This window comes from Lichenostomus cassidix, chromosome 3 (genome assembly GCF_008360975.1).
Source record: "Lichenostomus cassidix isolate B80296 chromosome 3, HeHo_3.0, whole genome shotgun sequence".
NCBI classification, from domain to species: Eukaryota; Metazoa; Chordata; class Aves; order Passeriformes; family Meliphagidae; genus Lichenostomus; species Lichenostomus cassidix.
Genome location: NC_139483.1, coordinates 5,071,013 through 5,095,824, shown reverse-complemented (window position 1 = coordinate 5,095,824; position 24,812 = coordinate 5,071,013). Strand labels below are relative to the sequence as shown.

Sequence of the window (24,812 nt, the reverse complement as noted above, 5' to 3'; positions counted from 1 at the left end):
CTGAAAATATGGTTCACTGGATGGTTTTTAAACTTTTTTTAACTATCCAGATGAGGTCCAACAGGATGCCACCCCTTGTCAGTGTCTTACAACCTCCAGGTGCAGTTCAAAAAAAAACCACCATAAACCCTGAAGATTGCAATCTATTTTTCCAACAATTCCTCATTTTAAAACCACCTTCAGATGGAGATGTGGGTTTAGGAAGAGGAGCCTTTGTAGGTTTTCATGTAATCCCTTTACAGGTAATACACACATTTGAGTCACAGTTCCTCCCAGGCAGATGGAAATAGCTTGTTCCTTACAAAACTGATCTCTCTTAGGTTTCAGGTGAGTGCTGTGGGAACAATCCAGACCCTTCTTCAGAACAAACACCTCCAGTGATGAATTTAATTGCCCTCAACCACTGAGGGGAGGAGCCACAACATAAATATCTGGGTTTTTACACAGAAGGGTGAGAACAGAACAAGCAAACAAACAGAAAAGGATGCAAGAACAGAATGAAGAGGAAATAAGACAGCAAGGAAACTGCCCATATATTAGTTGGGGAATGTCTTGGAGTTAGAGGGACTGAGGCAGCCTTTAGGGGGTGGCTCTGGGGTCATGATGCAGAGCAGATTCCAGCAGCTGAGTGGGAGTTTAATTGATAACTCTGAAGTCATCTCCCTGAAGGCTGGTGAGAAGCACTCATCTTTATTCACTCTGTCAGCCATGCCTTCTTGTTACAACAGTGTAAGAAATAGAAATAAAATAAATTTGAGAAAAAAGGAAAGAATATTCAATCAAATGAAGCATACTGTAAAATATAAATGAGGATTCTAATTAAGACAAATAAAGATTATGTTCAAAATGTATAATATGCTGCCAAATTTTGCTATGAACCAATTCCTCAGGGCTTTTTGCTGGTTTCTGAACCAGCTGATTAAAGACACATGCTAAAATTTTCAACCTAAGATAGGTGAAATGTGTTGGCATGCTGTATGAACAACCAAGCTTGGGAAGCCCCACAGCCACGAGCAATCCAAGAATGAAAGAGGAGACCAACCCATTCCAGTGTTTGTTCACTGGAACTCTGCAGTTTGGGGTGCTGAATGCCAGAGGTAGCAGTGAAGCATTTCTACCTCACTGACTCCAGGCAGCCAGGAGAAAAACTGAAATCCAACATGTTAGAAACAGTATGCCAACATTCCTATGGGAATAAACAACGCAGGACATAACTGGAGATGACATCTGAAATGCCACACTCTGTCTTTGGAAAGAAATGAAGAGCTGAAAATCCCCAGGACCTCCTGAGCAGAATGGAACGTCTTATGCCTTAAATTCATGCTGACATACAGTGAAGCTCTTCTGTTTTAACATATTTGGGCATGTTGTCCTAAAGGCACAGTCCAAGCCCCAAAGAACAAACCATGGTTGTGACTATTGCTTTGTTTTGGTGACTCTCACCTTTTTTATCTTTTTTTTAATTTCTATCACATAGTAGAGGGAAAAAACCCTCCTGTCACAATGCAAGAGATTTTTTTTTTAACTGCTAAGATTCCCTAGGAGCCTAAAATCCTGCCACAACTCAGAAAAACCTCAGATTTGCCAACACTGAACATCTCTATGTAGTCCCAATTGCCTAGCAATTCCAGGTTTAAGTCCAGTATGTTCATAAATGGAATTAAGGGACAGCATCACTTCCCACTGGTACCTCCAGCACAGAAAAAAGGGTGTCTGAAAGTGAAAGGGGTAAGTAATCCTGGGATGACATTTAGTCAACAATTTATTTGAAAGCCAAATATATCTAATATTTATATTTATGCATTATATAATACTGCATAACTATATAATGATATTTTGTATGTATATATATACACTATATATTTATATTTCTGTTTATCTGTGTACGTACATATGTTTAACAACCCAGAACACAATCCTGACAGTGGCTGAGGTGCATCACAGAAACTCCAGCTCAGTTGGTAGCAGCCTATGACAGCTGCAGCAGATGCTCAGTTGAGTGGCTTAGGCTGATAGAATTGTTATATCTGATAGGGAGGAAGAAAGCAGAAAAAAATGTGTGCAGTGCACTGAACTGTCATCATGTATAAAGTTACTCCTACCAAACTAAATTACAAGGTAAAAGAACATTTCCCCCTAGGCAGTGGGGAGTCCCACAGATTGAAAATGAAAAATAACACATACCACGGGAAAAATGTGAAGTGCAATACACATTCAGAATATTCCATCAAACAACTATTTAATACAACAAGAAATGGCAGTCTAAAGAGCTGTCTTATTTATCTTCATTCACACTTCATTTAGTCTGCACTATGTTGAAAAACAAAATACATGGTTATTCCTAATTTAAATTACCTTATAACCCTTATCAGGTCTAACAGTTAACCAAAATACAACTGTAACATTATACTGATGTAGACACAAGTGCCAAAACATTCCTTGCTCAGACAAATGGATGCTACTTTCTCAGCTCCCTTACAGGAAAATCATGTTTTATCTCACATAAGGCCAGCTCTCAGAGAACAAGACTCTCTGTTCAGATTTACAATATCCTTAAAATAGGCATTTACAAAAATAAATAGCTGTCACCCATCTCCCATGCACATCTAAGATTTCCTCACATGCCTAGTCACACTCACGTATCCACCAGGCTCTGGAAAGTTAAGGATCCACATCCAAAGCACACAAACAAGTCCTGGAAATTCCAGTATTTTCTAGAAATTTTAGACATGGAGGATTAATTTACTTCCAAGATTTTAAAATGATCCATCTGTGTAACAGAGCAATTCATATGTTCGCACATAAGGCAGTGCCCACAGAGCCATCACCATGGCTGAAAAGCAAATTATGCCTGTGGTAACTCTACAGAAAGGGAAGAGAAATAGCAAAAAGTGAGGACAGAGTCTGGGAATTTAGCAAGTTATCAAATCAAATAAATTCCCTTCTGTGCTGGCTACAAAATGGATAGTTGGGGAAAAACATGAAGGGAGATGGTTCAGAACCTCTACTTGGTGTTATTGCAGGCAACAAACTTGGTAAAGGTTTGAGGAAAGCTGCCTTTGCTCATGGAGTAAGCTCAGGTCCTTACTTTGGGGTCTCAAGGTGCACCACAGCCAGACAATGGAAGGAAGGAAGCCACACAAATACCTGACATGCTGTTCAAAGCCCACAAGCCACAAACAAATCCAACTCAACAGGAACTTAAGTCATGTTTCTGGGATTGCTTTACAGTCACTTCCAAATGAACTCTTACCAAATGTAAACACAGCAAGTTTCAAATACAAAGTTATGCCACATCATTAAATTAATGTTTTCCATAAGCAAAACTTTGAGTGTTAAATTTCTGAGGAAAGAGAACACTGGAAGTGTTCACTCATCTTCCTGTTCTGGTGAAAGATTCATCAGACATTTTGAAAAGATATTCACAAACCACTTCATCTTACCTTTTTTCCCAGTGAACTGGCTGCACTAGGCACCCTCAGAGTATAGGACCCCCCTTATTATTCAAAACACATCTTTAATGCAGTATACAATTAATTATCCAGCTAGTTATTAATTTTACCTGTGTTTTAATGGATATGCAGCCAGTCACAGACACAAATAGAAAAGAGCAGGTGTAAAGTTGTAACACCAAAACCATGACATGCTGTATTTACGGGAGATTACCATGATCCAAAGAATACCTTTTAAACTTCTGTTTTGTGAGACTAATACCAGGAGTTATATAAACAAACACAGAATTATGACTTTCTATGTTTTTATGTAAGCACTGTGACTAATTTTCTTGCCTATTACTATTATTTCTCTTTTTCTCTTGATTTCTTAGCCAACTCTTCAGAGGAGAGATTGGGAACCTGGATTTGTGCTTTCAGTGAAACCTCAGAGAGCTGGGCTCATCAGAGCCCTTTTTGCTGTATTTTAGGCTCAGTGCTGCAGTGGAGGCTGAAGAGTTTTTGCCATTATGTAACTGCCTGGCAGCATGTAGCTTCAGGCAGTTATAATCTGGTTTACTGCTTGTCATTTGCTAATACTTTGGGTTTTTCTCTAGCTTATGGTATCAGGGATGTTACAGGGGGGTTTGCCTTCCCCTTCCCAGCAGGAGAGAAAGCAGGCTTCAGCCACAGCTGCTGGGTTCCTGTGGAGAACAAACCACATCCCCCTGCTCATCCCATCCCGTGTTTCCTGCTGCCTCGGCACACAGAGCAGTGCACTCTGCCCTGCCACAGGGAGGGTAGGATTTGCTGATGGCTCCTGTGGCACTGGAGCTGAGGCTGAGCAGAATCCTTGAGCACAAGCCCAGGGTAAGATGCGGGTAGTGCTGTTCCAATAAAATCTGCTAATCAAGTGCATTCAGCGGGGTTGGGCAGACTTCCAGAATTAACCACACCATGGCAGACAGCCAGCAGTGGGAAATAGCAACACACTTGGTTGTGTGCAGGGACAGAGACAAACAGGTCCCTGCATCACTGATTGAAGATACTCATTGCTTTCGGAGCTTTAAAAAATCCAGGCTATTAAAGAAGGCTTCATGTGTCCTTGATAACAGCTCAGATATCTACTTGCTTTTCTATTATCTTACAGTTTTCCTGAGCAAAATATCCTTTGTGCTTCATTCTTTTCACCCATGCTAGATAAGACAAAAATACGTATCACGCCTAATTCTTCAGTATAAACCTAAGGTAAGAATTACAATGGACAAGCTTTTCCTGGGAAAGGAGCAGCCAAGAGCCAGTGTGAGGCCTCCTTTAGGCATCTGCACTCTGCTCATTTTGCAAACAAAACTAAAATGGTATTTTTCATGCTCTATTTTACTTCTCTCTCCATGAAATCAATCTCCTTACAAGGAGAGAAAAAAAAATTAAATCTGAAAATCTGATAGAAGCCCATAGTAAACAAAACATGAAAATAAAAAGAACAGAAAATACAGAAACCTCAAAACTCTAAGTTCTTGGCTAAGTTCTATCTCAAAGGAAGAAATTACTTTCTTTTAAGACTGCAACTATTTATAAAACATAAAACTATTATGTGTTCTTCCAGGGAGGTCCTGAATTTATGAAAAGTGATTTTAAAAAGGATATAAGGATAATTTAAAAGGATAAAAGAAGAATTTTTAATAATCTGACCTGTCCTCACCAAAGAGGAGATAAGAAAAAAGAGAGATGAGCCTAAAACAGATGTGTACAGATTCCTTTAAAAAGGTGTTCTTCCTCCACGTAATGGAAGAGAAATAAAGGGAATTAGCTCTCTTAATTTGTTCTTTGCCAAAATTTTCTGTCACAATATGAAATGTCAGATTTTAATTTGAAATTAATTTGAAATATTTATTTTGAGATCTGTGAAACAATTATATCACGAATTTTATATTCCAAAGAGTCACATATCCAAAAGATGCCCCCCCAAAATTTTGAGTGCATTCTGGATGGCATGACCTGTAATATAGAAACCAACTGATCAAAGGATGCAAGGTGGGAAATAAAATGAGGAGCAAAGTGCCACACACACAGCAGATAATGAAAGGGAAGTAGCATTTCTTTAACACCATTATCTGACAATATTAAACATTCAAAAATCTCATAAATCTCAAAGAGGAGAGCATTTTCTTCCCTGAGCCCATGTCCAATAATCTCAATCTTCTAAAAATATCCAAGTTTTTGGATAAGCAACCTTTCCACCACGATAACTGTCACATCTGGTTCTTGCAGGTGGCTGTACATCCAGCAGGTTTCCTGGAATGAGTTGTGGTAAAACCTGCCATGAAAACACCCCACTGCAGCAATGGGAGTGCCTGTGGAAGGTGGTAGGTTTCTCTGTTGTGCATCTTTTGCAAATGCTTAATGAATTATTACTTGTTCACCCAGTTAATGAACCCTGCCAGACCCACGGCGTTATGTTAACCCAATGTGCAGCTAAGAAGATAAAGCAATATTCCCACCTGGGATTTGAGTGGACTACTTGCTCTAAGTATCTTGTAAAATGCTCTTTTCTGCAACCCCATAGCCCAGGTGCAATTCTTTAAAACTTGGTTCCAGGGTTAAGATGCAGAAGGGCCACTCCAAGCAGAACCTGGGGCATGTCTGGAATCAGTAACTCAGGGTTAGACCCTCAGCTGTACCAAGCCTTATGTTCACACAGCCAGCCAAGCAGGGCATGTGACAGCAGAGGGACACTTTACTTCAAGGCCACTGCCACACACCCAGCCAAAGAGAACTGGGAATGCCTTGGGAAAAGGCATTTACATTATTGCTCTCTTGGGAAGGAGGGATTGCTGTATAAGAACACAGCACAGAGCTGCCCATCCTAAAGCAGCTTGAGATGGTTCTATCTACCTAAATCCCAGGCAGAACCACACAAACCTCTTCAGTCTGACAAGCAAAAGCTTTAAAATAGCTCTTTCAACTAAAGACAGTTTTCATACAGACTCAATATAATATCCCTTTAGACACTTGTGGCCACCTCCAGATGCCACAAATTTGAAAAAACCCAAACAAAGCCCTGTGGAAGTAGAAGGCCAGCACACATGCAACAATCACCACACCTGCACAAGGCCTTGAGTCAGAAACATAATTGTACATTATAAACTTGTTTTACAGCCACTGAGACAGAGCAGTTTCACTAAACAGAATTTCAGTAGTTTTGGGGGGTTTTTTTTAATAATTTCTATGCAGATGAGAATCCCTCAGAATCCTAGAGGGATCAGGAAGCTGCTGTAGACCTACTGCTAAAATCTCATTTAAGTGCAGTCACACTCAAACATGTTCAGTGCCAGTGTGACCAGGGTCAGAGAGCAAGTCCCAGTAGTGCCATCTCTGATCTCCTGCCAGAAAAGCCACAGAGAAAGCTCAGCTTTTACCTAATCATAGATTCCAGCACTGGGAGAGGCCAAAAGGTTCTGTAAGTATCTTACAAATAGTGCTTAAAAACTAGAGAGATGAAAGAAAAAGGATGTTTGCATTTAACATGTTTTCTGGTCAGACAGCAGCTGACTGTGACTAACCTCCAGTTACAGAGTTCTTAGGATGCAGGGAAGGCAGCAAGGTCTGCCTACTCAGGGTGAAAGCAAAAGGAGTAAGGCCTTAACTGCAGGGAGAGCTGTGAAAAACTGAGGGCATATTTTATTGTCTTTTTTTAATGGCAGTTAATTTCTAGAATAAACAACATATCTTTTAAAAAAACAACAAAGCAAACAAGAAAACTCTTCTTCAAAAGCGCAGCTCATCTTGCCCAAAACCGTTATTTTCCGATCAATATTTTCAAGTAGTAGGTTACTACTGCAGTAAATGATACTTGCAATATTTATCTCTGCATATGGAAGACAGTTTCTGAGGATGAGGAAGCAGATGTTTGGCATGAATGGATGCCAAATTTTCATGTGGAGGCATCAATATTAGTGTGACTACATATAAACTACAGTGCCAGTCAGCAATTTTCAAGATTATGCCTTGAACATTCAAGTCTGTTAAAATAATGTAGGCACTCAAAATTCCCTATAAAAAATCCACTAAAATCTTCTGTAACAAGGAGTGTTAGGCAGCCAAAATAACAGGGTTGCTGTATCACTCTGAGAGTAGCCTTTATTTTATGTTCTGTATTAATTATCATCATTTTAGTGTATTTCCATCCATCTGTCACAGAAGAAAGAACAGACTTCACCCCCGGCACCCACAGAAGTTCCAGCAATCAGATACAGTGTACCAGGGTTCCTTGGGCTGCTGGAATGTTTTAAGCAGCTTGACAGAAACAGACTTGGCTTTAAGATCAGGCCTCCATAAAGCTTTGGAGGTCTGTTCCCAGTCCTTTATAAAGGACTAAAGTGGTCTAAATTCCCCTCTGGACCACCTCCAAAGGAGAATTTAAATTCATGTCTCTTGGACAGCCAATGCTGACAACTAAATGTTCCTGGGGCAGAAATGCACCCCATGAAAAACAAGCTGCTGTTCCAAAGAACAGTCTTTAGGTGGGAAGGAGACATCTTTGCTCTTTGTCAAGGTTCCCAAAAACCTGAGCAGTGGGCAAGTGTGCAGAAGAGCCTTTTACACATCTCAACCCCACTCCTGCTTTCACAGAGAAGCATTCAAATACTTGGATACTAGGAGCTGTAGAGTTTTTTCTTTGAAATTTGAAATTAACTCATATGAAAACATTTTCTAGGAGTTTTCATCCTAGTAAAGAGTGATTGCACACAACTATCTGATCACCATAAGTCCTGGTCATCTGAAATCAAGTTGAAATAAAACAAGTTTAAAAATTGCAGAGAGTTAACACATAGGAAATGTAAAAATAAAGTATTAAAAAATAGAGTTAGACTGCTCTGGTTAAAGGCTGTGGTAAAATGATGACTGCTCTCATCAATATACCATGACAAATGCCTGCTGAGTTTCTCTCCACTTTTAACTGATCTAAGTATTCCTAAGTCATATTCAATAAGATACAGTAACTATATATTCCAACACATTTGCTCCATTAATCCAGATATTAAAGAAACCAATTTATGGCATCTCATGCCCTGGTAAAGACTTGAAATCTAAATGCAGCATGGCACTTGAGTAGAGGCAACTTCACAGAATAAACAGCATTTTCCCCATGTTTTCCAATAATGAAAGCAAAGGACGCAACAGGCTGGTTAGAGGAGTTTTTATGGGGAATTAGTTTCTTTCATATGAAACTCATTTAAGAACTTGCTGCCTCTAAACAGTTGCCAAAACACATCAGAAAACACGGATCTCAGAACCTGCTTCACCCCAGCTGTCCTAAAGCCATGTCTGTCAAGTTTTAATGGCTTGGTGTGGGAGCTCAGGTAGCATCTGCACAAAAAACAGGGCTGGAATTTCTGTTGTTGAAAATCTTGGATGGCTCCATGGCTCCTTTGCTCTCTTTTAGGTCCCTGAACCTCAGCAGTCCTGTGTGGTCACCTAGGGTGTCTGCAGTTCAGGGTTAGCCCAAGCTGCACACAGTGCAGCTCCCATGCACTGATGATAAACAATAACTGCAGCGACTTGAACAGCACTCTACAGCAAGCAACTACTGTCACCATCCAAATGGTGGCAGCTGAACAGAAATTTCAAGTATTATAATGCTTCAAATAAGCATCACCCTCTAAAGAGAAATATTATAACACATAATTTTAAATAAAAATATTAAAGTACAATTTAGATCTTCTGTCTCTGAGGTTTTGATTTGCATAGCTCTGCCATCAATTTACTTATTCCAAAATTATATTTACTGTGGTCAGCAACACACGACATTGATTTAAGCATCCTATTTCTTTTTTTTTCCCCACAGCAGAAAGACAAGAAAACCATGTTCTGACACATATTCTGTCTCCTGAAACAACCCTTGTGGAGAACAAGCCAGGCCCCCAGTGGCTCCTGCAGCCCAGTAAATCCCATCCCCACTGGCACAGCCGCAGTTTTAATCTCAATCTGTCAGCACAGTGGCACACTTAGAGCAATATTCTGATAAATCCCACATTGCTAGTACATTGCAAGCAGCCTTACATAAACAACAGCCCTGGAATCCATGGATAACAGGATGGCTTTGCAGGTAGTACAGGGACCTGGGAGAGGGAGCAGGCTTGCTGCCTCACAAGAGACTGGCACGGAGGCAGTCAGGATGCAAAACTGCTTTTGTAAGTGCGTAACATACAAAATACCAGATCCACAAGAAACCAGGGTGTGTAAAAAGTGCAGGTGAAGTCTTCAGTATGTTGTCAGGGGTGTTGGCTCAGTAAGTTTTGACATATTCAGGACAACTGTTCAATACCGCAGAAATTCTTAGAACTCAAAACCAGGGAGACATAACTTCATCACTATGCCAGAGGAAAAATTTCTCAGGGTTAGGAAGCTCTGTTAACAAATTACTTCTGCAGAAATAGATAAAATCAATTTAATTTTAAGTAATAATGAGAAGTATCTCAACTGGTTGTACTTTTTTTTTTTGGTGGCTTTTGCATGCACAAATTGCAGAAAAGTTATAGGAAAGGACTGCCTCCATTCAACCCTTAATTCAGAGAAAAACAAGGATTGATCTAATTGATCACTGTTCTACAAGTAATGCACAATATAAAAGGAAGAAAACCTTCTGTTCTTCTGAAAGTTTTCAATTACTGTCAAAGCCAATGCTCTGGATGTTACCCACAAACCCCTCTACAAAGCAGGGCTCACTTGAAGGTTAAATTGGTGGTTCTGGACCTCATCTCCTCCTGAAGTTAAAGGAGGAAGAGCTGGAAGCGCAGCACCTGGTGGTGCCTTTGCACAGAGAACAGGACAATTCTGAACTGCCTTGTTCCTGCTCAGAACATTGACCTTATTAGCTGAGTGCAGAACATTCAGTTCTTGTACAGGCAGAATTCGCATTTCAAATATGAATCTTGGAAAAAACTGCATTTCTCCAATACAATACAATTTAATCCAGTGCATTCTGGTCTGCTTTAGCCCAAACTAAATTATGTCCAGCTGCATTATTTTGATGCAAAGCAAGAGACAGAATATTAATCTTGGAAAACATATTAAACATACACATCTGCCCTTTTCACCAAGGACAACTATCCCCTTTCATGGCTTCAATAAACACTTCATGGTGATACATGGTATTACCTCTGAGAATCATGGGTTTATCAACTTTTTTTTTTCAACAAAACCACAAAAGTCACAAAAAATTCACAGAAGCAGATAACAGCAGTCCTTGGAAGCAGATCTTCCCACTTGAAGGTCTCCCAGTCTCAATGATCCACAGTATTTTCCAAACTGCAAGTTTTCTTTTTTAAACAGTGTTTCAAACCTCTCTAGAAATTACAACCTGTAGGACTGTAAAGGCACACCCTGCTGTTTTAGAAGCTCATCTCAAGCAAGTAAATCCCAACAAACGCAGAAAAACTGGGTAAGTACATTCATCCCATTCATCTCAAATGGATAAGAGCTGTGAAGCTTAAAATGTGAGAATTTAAATTCCTGCATTTATTAGTCATATCAGCAATGACCACACAAAGCATCATCTACTTAGAAGTACTTACAGTGATGGGATATTACGTCAGTAGGGACTGCTAAGTGCACCAGTGGCAAAGGAGGTAACCACCCATGCTCTGGTGCAAACAACAGAATATTCCAGCAGGATTCTGGATAGTCTGTGCTTCCTTAAACCCCACATACTGACAGCAACAGTACTTAGCCACTAAGAGCTTAAATGAACTGTTACTTGGGTTCTGCTCATGCCTTCTGGACCCAAATCTTTCATCCTTTGTGGAAATCACAGTTTTTCACCAGAATTCTGATGGTGTTGCACATCAGAAACAAAATCCATATTTCCAAAGCATGAGTTGGACATTCAGCAAGTCCCTCAAGACACAACTGCTTTGAACATATGGTTCTAATTTCCTTTAAAGAGCAGAATAGGCAGAAGCAGTGTCCAAGTACAAATGCAAGATATTCATTCTCTCTATCCCAGTTGTACCTTCTGAATATGACACTGCCAAAAGCAGACTCCTAATGTGACAGGTCTTAAAGGCTGTACTGAAATTGTACAATACATTTCGTTTGGGGAGGGAGGTGTTGTCAGGTATTATAATAACAATTCAAATATAAGCTCAGAAATACACAGCTCTCTACATGGATTACATTTTCTATTCCATGGAGTATCAAAATGCATGTTCATACAACAAGCAAAACTTTTAATTTCATGATCCTGCAGATGCCTCTAAAATACTGACTCTTCTCTGAGCAGCACAGTGCCTATTCCAGCAGCCTTTGGGAGCTGGTAACACCTTTGGAACCAGAATAAACTTTGATGCATGTCCACTGTACTTGATTAAATGCTCCTGCTTTAACACATCCTAGAGAGGAGGAGAAAGATGCTACGAGGATACACAGCAGCCCTAAGCTCTTCCTGGGAAAAGTGGATGGCTTTCTGCAAACACGGATTACGTGACAATTGTGTGGTTTGGTTACAGAGTGTCAAAACTCTGGCTTCAGCAGATGCTTCCACAGCACTCCCACACCATGAGTCACCTGGGACTGTTCTGGTTTCACATCATCAAGGAAAAGCTTCATTCATGCTGAATTGGGTGAACAGGGAGGGCAGCAGATAGCTGTGCTCAGAGGAGTGGCATCACCAGGCAACATCCTTCATGAGGATATTCTAGGCTCAGATTTCTCTCATCAAGTAGTAGCTATATTAATTTTCTATTTTACTGATGTAAATTTCTGTATTCTGGACAGATATTTTAAAAGGCTACTTTGAACACTGTAACTGCCTTTTTATTTTGTGAGGTGCAGTAAAAAAAATCAGCATTTCAGTAGGACAAAACCATCAATTAAATCCACTTTTCAGGCAGGATTTGAGAGAAAGAGACAATAAACTGGACAGATGAAGAGCAAGACCTGTCCTTCTGTGGCCATCTTGCACCAGCATGCTTGGGATTTTTTTGCCTGGAGTGCAAACAGCTGAACTTGGTTTACATTTTCTGCATGATATTCAAACCAGATTCGTTTCAGCTACATGTCAGATTTATGGCACTCTCGTGCTGGGATTTGCTGAGGGCAAGGAGAGCTACACCTGCCTTCAGTACGAGGTCAGAATTGATGAGCTGCGGTCCCAGCTCTGGAAACATCAAGGCACCAGAACCACGATTTTGCAGCACTGTTGCACTGAGATCTCCCCAGTGCTGAAATGCTCTGCTTTTGGTGCAGTGCAATAGAAAAACTTACCTTCCCTCCCTTATTATTGCAACATTTTGAAGCTTTGCTACAAAATAATGATAATCAACAGTATCTAGGCATTCAGCTTTCGCAGAGACCGCTGCTAACAAATCTGAGCTGCTCTAAAACGGCAGGTACAAGCCGAGCTGTAAGAGGCGAGGAGGGGGTATTCTGCCAGCACTACATTCTCCTCCCTTCCCTTTAAACCCCACCCCACCCCACCAGCAGAGAAGTCAGCCCCCTTACCTGATAATATCATCGTTGTGCCCGAGGAAGAATTTCTGGCTGTGCTCCCTGGTGTTGTAAACCACGCCGACTCCAGCCACGAAGTACACCACCTCTTTCCCTGCCGTGTAGTACAGGTTGTTGCGGCACTGGTGGCCCCGGTAGCCGTACACCCACTCCAGCCGGAGCTGGCAGCGCGGAGCCGTCCGATCCGCCATGATAACCAGCCCCCTGCCCACCGGCACACACAGCCGAGCGCCGGCCCGCCTTCCCCCGGCACGCTCTCCCCTTCCGAGCGGTGGCGATCCCCGCCCGGCTGCCGAAGCCTCAGGTGTCCCTTCCGCGCGGGGATGGGGATGGGGATGGGCAGCGCATCCGCGGATCCGGGATGCCGCCGCTCCGCCGCGCTACCGCCGCGCCGCCACCATCATCTGCTGCCGCCGCTGCCCAGGACGAGCCGCCGCCGCTCCGCCGCCGCTGCGCGACCCGGGAACTTCTCGGGGGCACCGAAACACACCTACATAAGCGGCACACCCGGCTTTTTTCCTTTCCGAAGGCAAAGTAACTTCTGTGCGTCACCAGCACCACCTGCCAAAGGCTCCCCGCTGCGTCTCCCGTGTTGCACCTTCTTGGCTTCCTGCACAAAGCTTCCTGGGCGCTCTTCTGTTTAACATATCTACCCTCTGGGCCAGAGCTGGAAGAGAAGAAAACACAAAACCGGTGCGCTTGAACTGCAGAGTGCACGTGTGTTCAAAATGCAAAGGGACTGCCTGGATGGGGGAGCTCTCCTTGGACGGGGGAGCTCTGCATGGATGGGGGAGCTTCCTTTGGATGGGGGAGCTATCGTTCGATGAGGGAGCTCTCCTTGGATGGGGGAAGCTCTGCCTGGATGAGGGGAGCTCTGCTGGGATGGGTGCTGTGGCCGCTCTGGGAGCTTCTGAGGCTTTTCAGCAGGATCCAGTGCTCCAAGTACTCATACAAATCCTCTCTTTTCAGTATCATCTCATATACAACATCCAGCATAAATATGGGACTATTTCTCCACTTTTCCTCATCCCCCAGCAACCCCAAACTCCCTCCTTTTGGAGTCTATAAGCAACTATGTAATTAAGACAATCTTATTTTCCCATTTTCAGTCACAAAACAATTCACCATGAGGTAGTGGGGTCTGTGGAGCTTTTTTTTTTGTTTAACTGTCACCCTTTGGAATGCTATTATAAGGAATACATTTCTTCGCTTGCCTTCTGCTTTTCCTAAAGCAGAATTCATATTACCATTATCAGTCGAGCGTGGTTGCTGCATGTCGGTGATAAGACATCCACTGCTTTATAGCATCACTGCACAGGAGCCCAAACCCAGCCCTCCAGAAACTCGGCCACAAGCGCAGGGAAGAGGATGCTGGAGGCAGAGGAGCAGAACCAAACACCCATTCACAGAGCACAGCGCCAGACGGAGGGAAAGAGGGAATTCCGAGGCTTACAACCCCTGTACCTTTTCCCACACAACACGCCTCACACCGACCGAGCTGGAGAGCGGCGCCGGCACCGCTCGCACACGGGGTCAGGGCGCCGGCAGCACTCCGGGACACGGCAGCGGGACACCCGCCCTCGGGGAACGCGAAGCCCGGAGCCTCGGGAGGCGGCTCCGGCGGGAGGGCCGGCCCGGGCGGGCGGGGGGACGGGCGGAGCCCTCACGGCTTGAGGCGGAGCCGCTTCCCGCCCTGCCTGCTGAGGGGCCTGGCCGGCAGGGGAGCGCGGAGGCCTCGGCACAGCACAGCCCCGCAAGGCACACGCGGATTTATGCAATAAAAACCGTCCTTCTGCTTTCCCCGTGTGCAATAGTCTGCAAAAGCATCACAAAATACAACGGAATCAGCTCACCTTTTAAACTCCTTCCTCTGCAGCCGCTCACCAAAAGCACCTTATCATGGAGTCATGGAACATGCTGAGCTGGAAGGAACCCACAGGATCACGCAGCCCAGCTGCTGGTCCTGCCCAGGACACCCCAACAATCCCACCCTGTGTACCCCTGGGAGCAGTGTCCGAACGCTCCGGGAGCTCTGGCAGCCTCAGGCTGTGCCCATTCCCTGGGCAGCCTGGGCAGTGCCAGCACCTCTGGGGAAGAACCTTTCCTGATCTCCATCCCAGCGCCCGACACAGCTCCAGCCCGCGGCTCCTGTCACCGGGCACGGCACTGAAGATATCGATACCGACCCCTGCACTGCCTCTCACAAATTCGTGATCCTTTCCCACCCTGGTGTTATTCAGTGGAATAACTTCCACGTGATTACAACTTTTTCTTTTTTTTCTTTTTTTTTTTTTGTTACATTATCTGATTTGCATTATAAAATTAATCGATATGACAGATAGGCTTTTCACCTACCCAACAAGGGCAAACAAAGAACTAGCTTCAAGCCTCTGCTGGCATGACTGTCACTTCTCTATTAGCAACAGCAGTCAAGCTGAAATTTGTATTTATCCCTTCAGGAAAACTTATATCCTCTGTTTTGGAAAAAGTAATTTTTATAAATTATTGTCATTATTTTATCAATTAAGTACATTAGTCATGAAAGAACACCCCATAAAAACCTCAAAGACAAACGTTAAAACTAAATATGTGGAGCAACACAAGTTCAGTTTCATTCATTTTTCTATAATCTGTATGCTCAAGAATTTAGTAATTTTTGATGGTGATTAATTAAATTAATTTAAGCATGAGGTTTTCTGTATTTTTTTTCTCAATTAAAAAAAAAAGGCATTATTACTTTCCTATTAGGATCTGTCATGTTGCTGAAAATGTTCCTCAATGCTGCAGCCTGCTGTTCACTGTCCGCACAACATAAATATCCTGGATGCTCTCATGGGGTGCTTTTTGGGTGTTAATTCTGGGTTCTGGAGTCCTCAGCATCAAAAAGAGAATGGAAGGAGCAACACAAACCAAGACAAAGTGTGAACCTAAATAAAAAAGGGCATTTCTGTTAAAAAAAAAAGAGTAATCTGAATATACTTCCAATTTCACATAACTCTGTAAAAATGAATGTTTTTAAATATATTGAAGAACTTAATTAAAAGTTGGCAATAACAGCAACATTTTCCCTCCTCATTGTGGCAATCAGCCCATTGGCCTGGAACACATATCCTGTGACTATACTACTTGTTTTTTTGTGTGTTAAATGTAAAAATCAACTAAAATAGCATCTTGGACAAGTAGTACCTGAATGACAGTCACCACTCTGCTGAAGGGACCATTTGCTGCTGCTGGGTTTTTTGAGGGCTTTAGGGTTGGGGTTTTTTTGTTTGGTTTGCTTGTTTAAAGCAAGCCTTGTATAGAAGATGCCAGAAAGCACCACATCTCAAATGGACTCCAATCCTCTGTGATACATCCTGCCCACTCTGTACATATCCAAGAGCTGTGATTAACAATGAACACTGAGGTTTTCCCTCCCAGAAACATCTGTGTTATGTCCTAGATCTCCGCTCTACAAAATAGCCTTTATAACTCATATTTTTATGGATGAATGTACATCAGATGCACAGAGATGGCTTATTAATTGATATTTCAAAATTGGTACCTCTTATTTGAGCTGCAAATGCTTTTTAAAATTATAGAAAATCCCTAAGAACTCGGGGGAGGGATCAGAAGCAGGAGCTGTGATCTAGTTCTGTTTGTTTGTTGCCTGGCGTTATATTAATCCAATCCTGACTGGTGCCTCTCGGTGATTTTACAATTTAACTACAAAATCATAACAGGGGAATTGGCTCTAAGCTCTTATTCCTTGTGGGCAGAAACAGTGATTTGCATTAATGAAATGCTCGGATCTGGCCAGAAACAGTGTTAGGAGAAAAGGAGGGAAAAAAAATGGAGCCTTTTCCATCCTCATGCCCATTTCAGAGAGACAAGACAGACCGGGCTCTTTCCATGACCAGCCTGGAGGGAAAGTCCTTCTGATCAAACGTGACAGATTGGTTCTGCTGCTGTCCCAGAGCTGTGCAGGACAGCCAGAAACAGCAGATGGATCAAACCTCCCCATCCCACCTCCGCACTTGGACACAGCGGCACAAGGTCTCCCAGACCCCATCTCTTACAGGATACTGCCTGCCTTCATCCAGCCTGGAGGGCTGCCTTTCTGCTGTCTCTTCATGGAACCTCAGTGACCAGTTAAAAATCACTGCAGAAAGCTTGATGTTCCCACAGAACCTCCTTTTCTCTGCCACAGCAAAGATGGTGATGTTCCTCGCCTTTCCGTCTCCTGGCTGCCATACTTGACTCAACTTCCCTCCTACAATGATTCAGCTGAGACGTGTCTAAATCTTGCCACGAGTTTACATAACTCCACAGAAATCTGACTTTCTGAGTGATGAGAACTTTGATCCAAGCTCTTAATTCTCTCGAGCGCACCAATAACCGGGGTGTGCAGTTCCGGTGGCAGTGGCTCCGCTGCAGCTCAGCATCTCCCTGAATACAGTGACCTCTCATGGACGATGCTGGCACTCGGTGAGCAAGGGACAGTTGTCTCAGCTGGGCGTGGGAGAAGAACAGCAGCAGCAATAACATACTTTAAGCAATAAAAATTCATGTTAGGCCCAGATAATTTTTGTCTTTACAACATAATGAGCCACCCCAGTGTCTCATCTAACAGTGAGAGAGTATTGCGTGACATTCCTTTGGAATACAAAGTAAATGATATTTCAGACACAGAAAAATGTGTATTTGCACCGCACCGTAGCTGTGGCGTTCACCACCAGCAGGCTGATCAGCTGGGTGGTGGTGCTGAGCAGGGGAGGATCCGTCAGGCACCGACACGCAGAACCCTTTAGTTCCATGAGGTGGTGAGATGCCCAGCAGCCCGTTCGATGTCCCTGGCCGTGCGTCCCGGGCTGCCCCGCGGTGAGCTGCCCCGGCAGCCCCGCTCGGGCTGCGGGCGGGCTGTGCTGCATTATGACACACTGCGGATGCGCCCACGTGCGGCTCGGAGCGGCTCCGCGGCACCGGGGATGGCAGCTGGGGCACACGGCACCCCGGCACCCCTTCCACGGCGTGGCACACGCTCCAGGCCGGGCGGACACACCACAGGGCACCTGCTGAGGCGGTGGCACTGCACTGACAGGGCTGAGGTGTCCACTTCTTACAGTCATTTCATTCTTAATATTTATCACGGACTTAGCACAGCCTGCTTTTCTGATTTTGTTCTGAATGAGTTTGTTCCAACTCATTGTGATTTAACTTTCTGTATTTCTTCAGCCACCCGTGATTAGCAAAGGTAGAAAAAAAATAAAATACCCCCCACCCCCCAAAAAAAACCCACCCACCAAAAGTGCCAAAACTATCATACCTGCAAGCTATTTATTGCAAAAGTAGATTATTGAAGGCCCTACCCATTTAGAGTCTGTGAACTAAAGCATAAGAAAGGAGACCATGGTGAAGGGAAGAAACATCTAAACCAGTATTTCACCAGGACAGAGATTAATAATTCCTTTAAAAATTCCTTTCTTTTCCTTTACCATTACCATTAATCTTCCTCATACAGAGTACAGCCTTACCACAGAGCATATTCCCTGTGCAGAACAGATGAATCAATAGATTATTGGCATTAATCTAAAAGAAAACCCTCCCACCAATGCATACTAAATTCCGATGGTTAAGGAGTTCTGGGTTTTTTCCCCACATTGTACTCAATTGGCCTGGATATAAGAAAGACCCTCTGACACCTTCCCTCAGCTTGGAATGCCATGTGAGACTCCCTCCAAAATGGAAAAAGGGAGACTGACCCGACTACAGGACAATTCCTCTTCTTAACAATGACAGCAACACAGCTGGGAATTTGTTTGCCTTCATTAATTTTCTTTGAAAACTTCAGGTTCTGTATGACTTTTGCAAAGTATCTCCAGAGGAAATATCACAATTTATGTACCAAACAGATGCAGTTATGTTACACTGTGCTAGAAATCCTCACCCTTCCGTGTGGCTCCAGGAGGAACAGAACATTCCATCTGCCAGGGGTCCAGCCAGGTCACTGGTGGAATTCAGAAAGTGTCACAGCCACCTCTGAGCAGGTGCCACTGGGGGCAGTGACAGCCTCCTCCCATTTCAATCACCCACATTTATAGTTTCCTCTTCCCCAGGTATTTTCCAGCAGCAGTCCCTCCCTTCACATGATCCAAGAGATTCTCACACTCCTCTCCCTCGTGCCCTGGCGCACAGATGTGTGCTGACCTGACTCCTCTGACCTGGCTCTGCCCGGGGAGGCTACTCCTGACCTCTCTGCAGGGAACTGCTTCCTGAGGGTCCTCAGCAACTTCCAACCAGTCCCTAAGCAGAAAGGATTTTTATTCATGTTATTCTTGGGAACAACTTCCAGTAAGGAGCGAGACAAACAAGAAAGCAACTCTAAAGGCAATGTTCAACCAAATCACTACAAAATCACACACTACAGGCTGTCAAGATCCATCTGTGTGACTGCTCATTGCACCAGCTCAGTTGAAGTGACACATATGTAAGGCATCAACATCTTTGTGCTCATTAATCAGGCAAGAAAATTGTTTCATAGTCTCTAATAATGTTAAACCTCAACTTTTTCTACTCTATTAAATTCTACATTTACAATACTAGCAGTGTTAGCCTACATGTTACTAAAAAAAATTAGACTGAACAATATAACATTACAGAGTAAAAACTTGTGTGCATGAATATTCCATTGTTTAATAACCAAAAACTTTGGAAAACAAGAAAAACCCAGAGAACACTGTACACTCCATGAAAATAATTTAAGACACCATATTGGTCACATGTTCAGGAAACTGTCACTTGGAAACACGTGAGCTTGCAGTTTATCTGCTTTCCATCAAAATTAATATTTGAGCATATTTTAACAATCACAATACATTAAAACCCATGTTCCTTACATTTTATTGATTTTAAAACATACTGGAGCTTCTTACAGCTACTCCTTTTAGATGGTTCCCTAGGTGGCATCCAAGGTAAGAAAAGGATGTAAGCACTTGAGCAAAAGGTGGGTAAAAAGTTGGAGACCAGGGCTTACTCAAAATGATGTTCTTTAGCTGCCAGCTAGAACATGGAGCTTTACCTCCATTGGGTAAATGTTCAGGGAACTCCACTGCCCCAGCTTCTGGGTGCTTACTCCCATCCACTCTGCTGGTTTCACTTCCCACAAAAAGTATCTGTATCAGAATATTTTGCAAAATATTCATTTAATTCCTTTTCTCTTTATTTTTGGCACTTAATTTGGGAGGGAGGGCAGGTGGGAAGTGAAGGGAAAGAAAAGTAGGAAGAGAGAAAACAACTACTTCAGAATGAACTTTCGCACAAAGGAATGGAATTACATTTGAAGACATCAGTTTCAGTGCACAGGAGAGATGACATTTTAAAATAACTTTATTTTTGATCCTCTTTCAAAATTATGATTTAACATCATCAGAAATGAAATAAGAAACTTACCCAGCATATTTAGTTTTAAAAGCATTTAATGACATCGCATATATTTAACAGATAGGGTAAAAGTCTAGAGGTACAGTTCGATACAACTGAAAGCCAGTTCCAGTACTACTCTTGACTACAGGCCCAGTCATTGAAAGTTCATTCCTATTAAATGTAATTTTTGATTGTGCAGTAAGATGAAAATTTTTCATTACAATAGTTACAGTGACAGAAATGCACACTATGTATCAAAGAGCAAGGTAATGTAGCAAAATTATAACACACAGTGCTGCAGCTGACAAGCAAGTAACCATTTGAGTAACATTACTTTTCCAGTAAATGCTTCAGTTCCACTTTTACACTTATCGATGATTTTAAAGGGTTTATTATACATCTAGTCTTATTATACTTTGTACTAGAATTATCTGAAACATACAATATAATGTATTTTGGAAAAAAAAAAAAAGAAATTTGAAATTACAGCTTATTTAAAACTGTACCAGCCTGTTAATCCGTCTTGAACACCAACATTCTTATCTGTCGTACTCGATGCCGGGACGCTTCGGGTGGTGTTAATACCAACGTTGGGCTGTGAGTCAACGCATACCTGCACTCTGTTACAGCAAAGAGAACACACTACCACTTTAATTCCTGTTAGAATCGCAAGGGGAGGCTCTACTAGTCAGGACTCAGCATAACAACCTTAACTGAAGTGAACGCCTTTGAGAATTTGTACATTGCTTTCTCATGTGCACAGTAGATTCGAAAGCACCGCTGCCTTGCATACCAATAGCACTAGGAGTGGGTTATTTTCCAAGACAGCCTCACAAAATTGAGGAACAGTTTAAATATTAAGATCTAATCTACATTAACTTCATTAAAAAAAAAAAACAACAAACAAAAACAAACCCCCAAAACCTGGTCCTCCCTCTCCTACAGAAGCTGCCCAATGCACCTCATACGTTTGTAACTTTAGGTTCTTTTTTTTTTTTGTTGGCTTTTTTATTTTAAAACGCTCTATAAATAAAAAAATGTCAATCACATTGAGGAACATGAGGCACAGAGAGTAACGTATTGGTTCTGAGCTCGCATGCTGGAATTCCACTGGAACGGTCAGAGAAGTGCAGTGTGTGGAGATGGAATTCACTTCTTTTTACCAAAAAGGCTGAATCTTTTCTCTTTGTCTTTTTCTTTGTCTTTCTCCCGCTTGCCAGGGCTGGACTCGCTGGTTATTGTGACGCTGGCAGGCAGGGTCTGGGCACGGCTGGAGGCTGGAGTGCTCTGGGTGGTCGGGGACACTTCGATTTTGTCCGAAGAGATCGCTGATGTGATGGCCTGAATCCACGTGTTCATCTCCTCCTTCAAAATCCCCAAAGGCACAAAGCTGTTACAACCAGCACACCCCTCTCACTCCCACGACAGTGCGGAGGGGGAATGGACATGGGTGGGAATTGCAAGGAAAAACAGCCCCAGCTCATCCCCTCTGGCTGTGCACTTCCAGAGACACCTCTCAGAGGCTGTACCTGAGCAGCCCTGAGCCTATACATCACCCACACAGAGTGCACACCAGCTCTTAGCAGCTGGTTCTCCCCATGGTACAACAGCACAGAAATCACAGTAATAAACCATAAGAAAACTACACTTACATCGTCTTTGGCTTGGAAGAGGTATTCGTTGCCATCGGTCAATCTGGAAAGGAAACAACCACCACAAATTTAGCTCAGTCGTGGTCACACCGCTTCAGGTCCTGCTTGTTTGGCTCAGCCTGAGGCACACAGGACTGCCCAGGACAGTTCCCATGTGCCAAATACTCCCAACAACTCCTGTTGCAGCCACACACGTGGTAACTCCAGGCTCTGGGCATTCTCAGGGTGGTGCTCGTGTTCCTGTGTGGCTGCTTGCTCAGTACTTGCTTTTTCAGGTACATCTTTTCTCTTTGGCAAAACACATTATCAAAGTTTACTCAATACTTTAAAAAGGTCACAGGCAGCACCCAGAGTTTTCATGGCTTTGGTGAAAACCCAGCAAAGTTCTGCAGCTGCCCTGCTCTTGTAGCTATGGTGTGGTGCTAGTTTGAGGTCCTACACTGAGTATTAGTGATGAGCAGCTGCCTCTCCTCACGGTGAAGGCCAGAGTCTCCCTTCTGTTTGATTCCTGTGCTGATTTTACTCAGGTGGTTTAACTGGGATACATTTAACAATGAATATGAAGATACCCATAAATTAAAAACCAACTGAACAACACCAGAACAAGCAGGAGGCAGGGGCAGCAGGAACTCTGCTGCAGGCTTCCCCATCTTTCCCAACAAAAAGCACACATTTTAACAACTCCTCATGAAATTAAATTAAGGATTAAACAGTAAACTAACAGTGCCTGAGTAAAGAAAATATCTATATGCAAGTAACCAAGGGGCCTGATGCAGGTGATGGAGCACTGGGAAACAAGGGCAGCTGTTTTTTCTGCCTAACTTTGCATTTGGAACAGCATATCCTTCCATTAGCAATTCAGAGAGGTTTAAAATAGTTTAAAGGATGAATCATATAGCTGCAGGCCTGTCTTCAAGAAAGGTACATTTCCCTAAATATTTGCTATATATTTCCACATATATTTTCTATAAAGCAAATTTTCCCTGGACAGGGATTCTATGAGCTTTAGAGGATTCCTGTACCAATATAAAATTACACCACCATCACTCCTGCTCTGCCAAAAAGACCCAAACCACCTGTCTTGGAATACAACACATGACCCGATCAGTTCATAAAGTGAGTCTCCTTTGACAGGATTACCTCATAGCTGTGTAATGATAAATATTTTTTAACTGTTGGCACTAGAAGATTATTCAGTAAAACAGTTTCCCAAGGAAAAGCCTTTTTTTTAACCTTTGAGCAACAGGTCCTTCACATACTTCAGAGTGAAATGGTCTGTAACTACATGGTCTAGACCTGGAAATGCGAGAGATGTCTTCAGTAGCCTCCTAAATTCATACTGAAAAGATTAAACAAGAGGCTTGATTTGGAAAAGAGCAGAACCATGATCATCGTTCTCAATCAGTTCCAGAGGGAGAGGCTGAAAAGCCCAGCACTGTGAAATGCAGGGCCCTAAGTCCAGGCACACACATCTGGTCTTGTCCCAGATGAAAGTGCTCTGATTATTGTGGTGCTGTTCTGTGCTTGCTCTCTTTGATGAACAGACCACGACTCAGTGTTGGGAAGAGCTTGCTCAGAAAAGCAGGTGCTGCAGTTAATTCATTATCAGTTCCTAGGCTGGATTTCCCAGGGAACACACCCACCACTGCCTTCCCCGAGGGCAGAACACTGCCCCAGGTTTACCTGAGCTTGAACACATGCTTTTTCTTTTTGTAATCGACCGCTACTTCACAGACTGCATCCTTCAAGCTGACGGGGATCTCGTTGTGGTAGGGGATGCCAGAAGCAGCTGCTTTTGAGTCCTTGTAGAAGCCCATCTCTTGGTTGTTTATGACACAGTACACATTATGCCATGACCTTTGAGACATGGGAAACAGCAAGAGCAGTCATAAATACAATGCTCTCACCTGCAGAACTGGAGAAACCAAACATAATTATTTCTGTAAGTTAATTGAGATTGGTTCAGTGTGAGGATGTGGATATAGCCCATGCTGTCCCATGAAGTGCGGACAGGGAATTCTTTCATGGAAACACAGTTTTAAGACAAGAGTCAAAGGGAACAGAGATTCCCAGAGCTCCCTGTGATAGTACATAAGCCTGTCCTCACAGTGGGAGGACTGCTTGGCTGACTGGGCAATTTGCATTCTTGAGATAGAATCTGATTGACCTCTTAATGGCAGAGCTCTGTCATGGAAGGAATTCTCACTTGCTGCAAACTGATTAATGGAATGGAATCCATTATGTGAAATCCTGTATGTGAAATCCTTGGTTGACACAAATACTCTTAGTGACATCATCCACCTCATTCTTTAATAGAGCTGTGAAAATTAAAAATTACTGGAAATGAAAGTACCCAAACTCTAGTACTGGTAGCTGTCACTGCCTCAAAGGCGCTGTCTGGTGTGAACAACTCCAGTGGAACAAAAACTCTGACACTGCTGTACTCACTTGTGAGCTCAGCTCTGCCAAGTGCTTCGGCTCCTACCAAATCCCACAGATGTTGCTGCAGCTCAGCACTTGCTGTAAACATTTCCCTTGACAGCCAAGTCATAAATCTGGTTTCAAGTGCTCTCTCAGGCCACAAAGGATCCCCGCCTGCTTTTTCAGTGTAGACAAATCTCAAAATTCTGCCTGTTTGAGACTTGCAGGACATTCTTTGGGAATGGAACTGACTATGGCACACCAATCATCCTCTGCTCATGCTGAACAGATTAGAGAGTAGGTGGAAAGTGGTAATGTGCAAACAGAAAATGTCAGAAGAATATGAACATTTCTAGTCTCACACCTACGTGGTTTTCTTTTCTTGTAGTAACGTACA

At 43.0% G+C, this 24,812-nt stretch overlaps 2 protein-coding genes across 14 annotated transcripts in view; both read right to left on the bottom strand.

Annotated features, from left to right (window-relative positions):
* EML6 (EMAP like 6) overlaps nucleotides 1-17,792 on the bottom strand; it is a 93,543-nt gene extending 75,751 nt beyond the window's left edge. For 2 of the 9 annotated variants that reach the window (XM_085054148.1, XM_085054153.1), the window contains exons 1-2: nucleotides 14,406-14,891; nucleotides 12,936-13,608 (exon numbers count right to left, since the gene is read on the bottom strand). In XM_085054148.1, the coding sequence (XP_084910274.1) occupies nucleotides 12,936-13,132 (197 nt within the window). In that variant the 5' untranslated portion in view covers nucleotides 13,133-13,608; nucleotides 14,406-14,891. Of the gene's footprint in view, nucleotides 1-12,935; nucleotides 13,609-14,188; nucleotides 14,899-15,678; nucleotides 15,869-16,999; nucleotides 17,433-17,635 lie in introns of those variants that run through there. The other 7 variants (XM_085054154.1, XM_085054155.1, XM_085054149.1 and 4 more) reach the window with 6 other exon arrangements.
* A 2,496-nt stretch (nucleotides 17,793-20,288) lies between these two features.
* The window catches only part of SPTBN1 (spectrin beta, non-erythrocytic 1), a 116,969-nt gene continuing 112,445 nt past the window's right edge, over nucleotides 20,289-24,812 (bottom strand). For all 5 annotated transcript variants that reach the window (XM_085054144.1, XM_085054145.1, XM_085054143.1 and 2 more), the window contains 3 exons: nucleotides 23,678-23,851; nucleotides 21,995-22,037; nucleotides 20,289-21,707 (listed from right to left, as the gene is read on the bottom strand). In XM_085054144.1, the coding sequence (XP_084910270.1) occupies nucleotides 21,492-21,707; nucleotides 21,995-22,037; nucleotides 23,678-23,851 (433 nt within the window). In that variant the 3' untranslated portion in view covers nucleotides 20,289-21,491. The remainder of the gene's footprint in view (nucleotides 21,708-21,994; nucleotides 22,038-23,677; nucleotides 23,852-24,812) is intronic.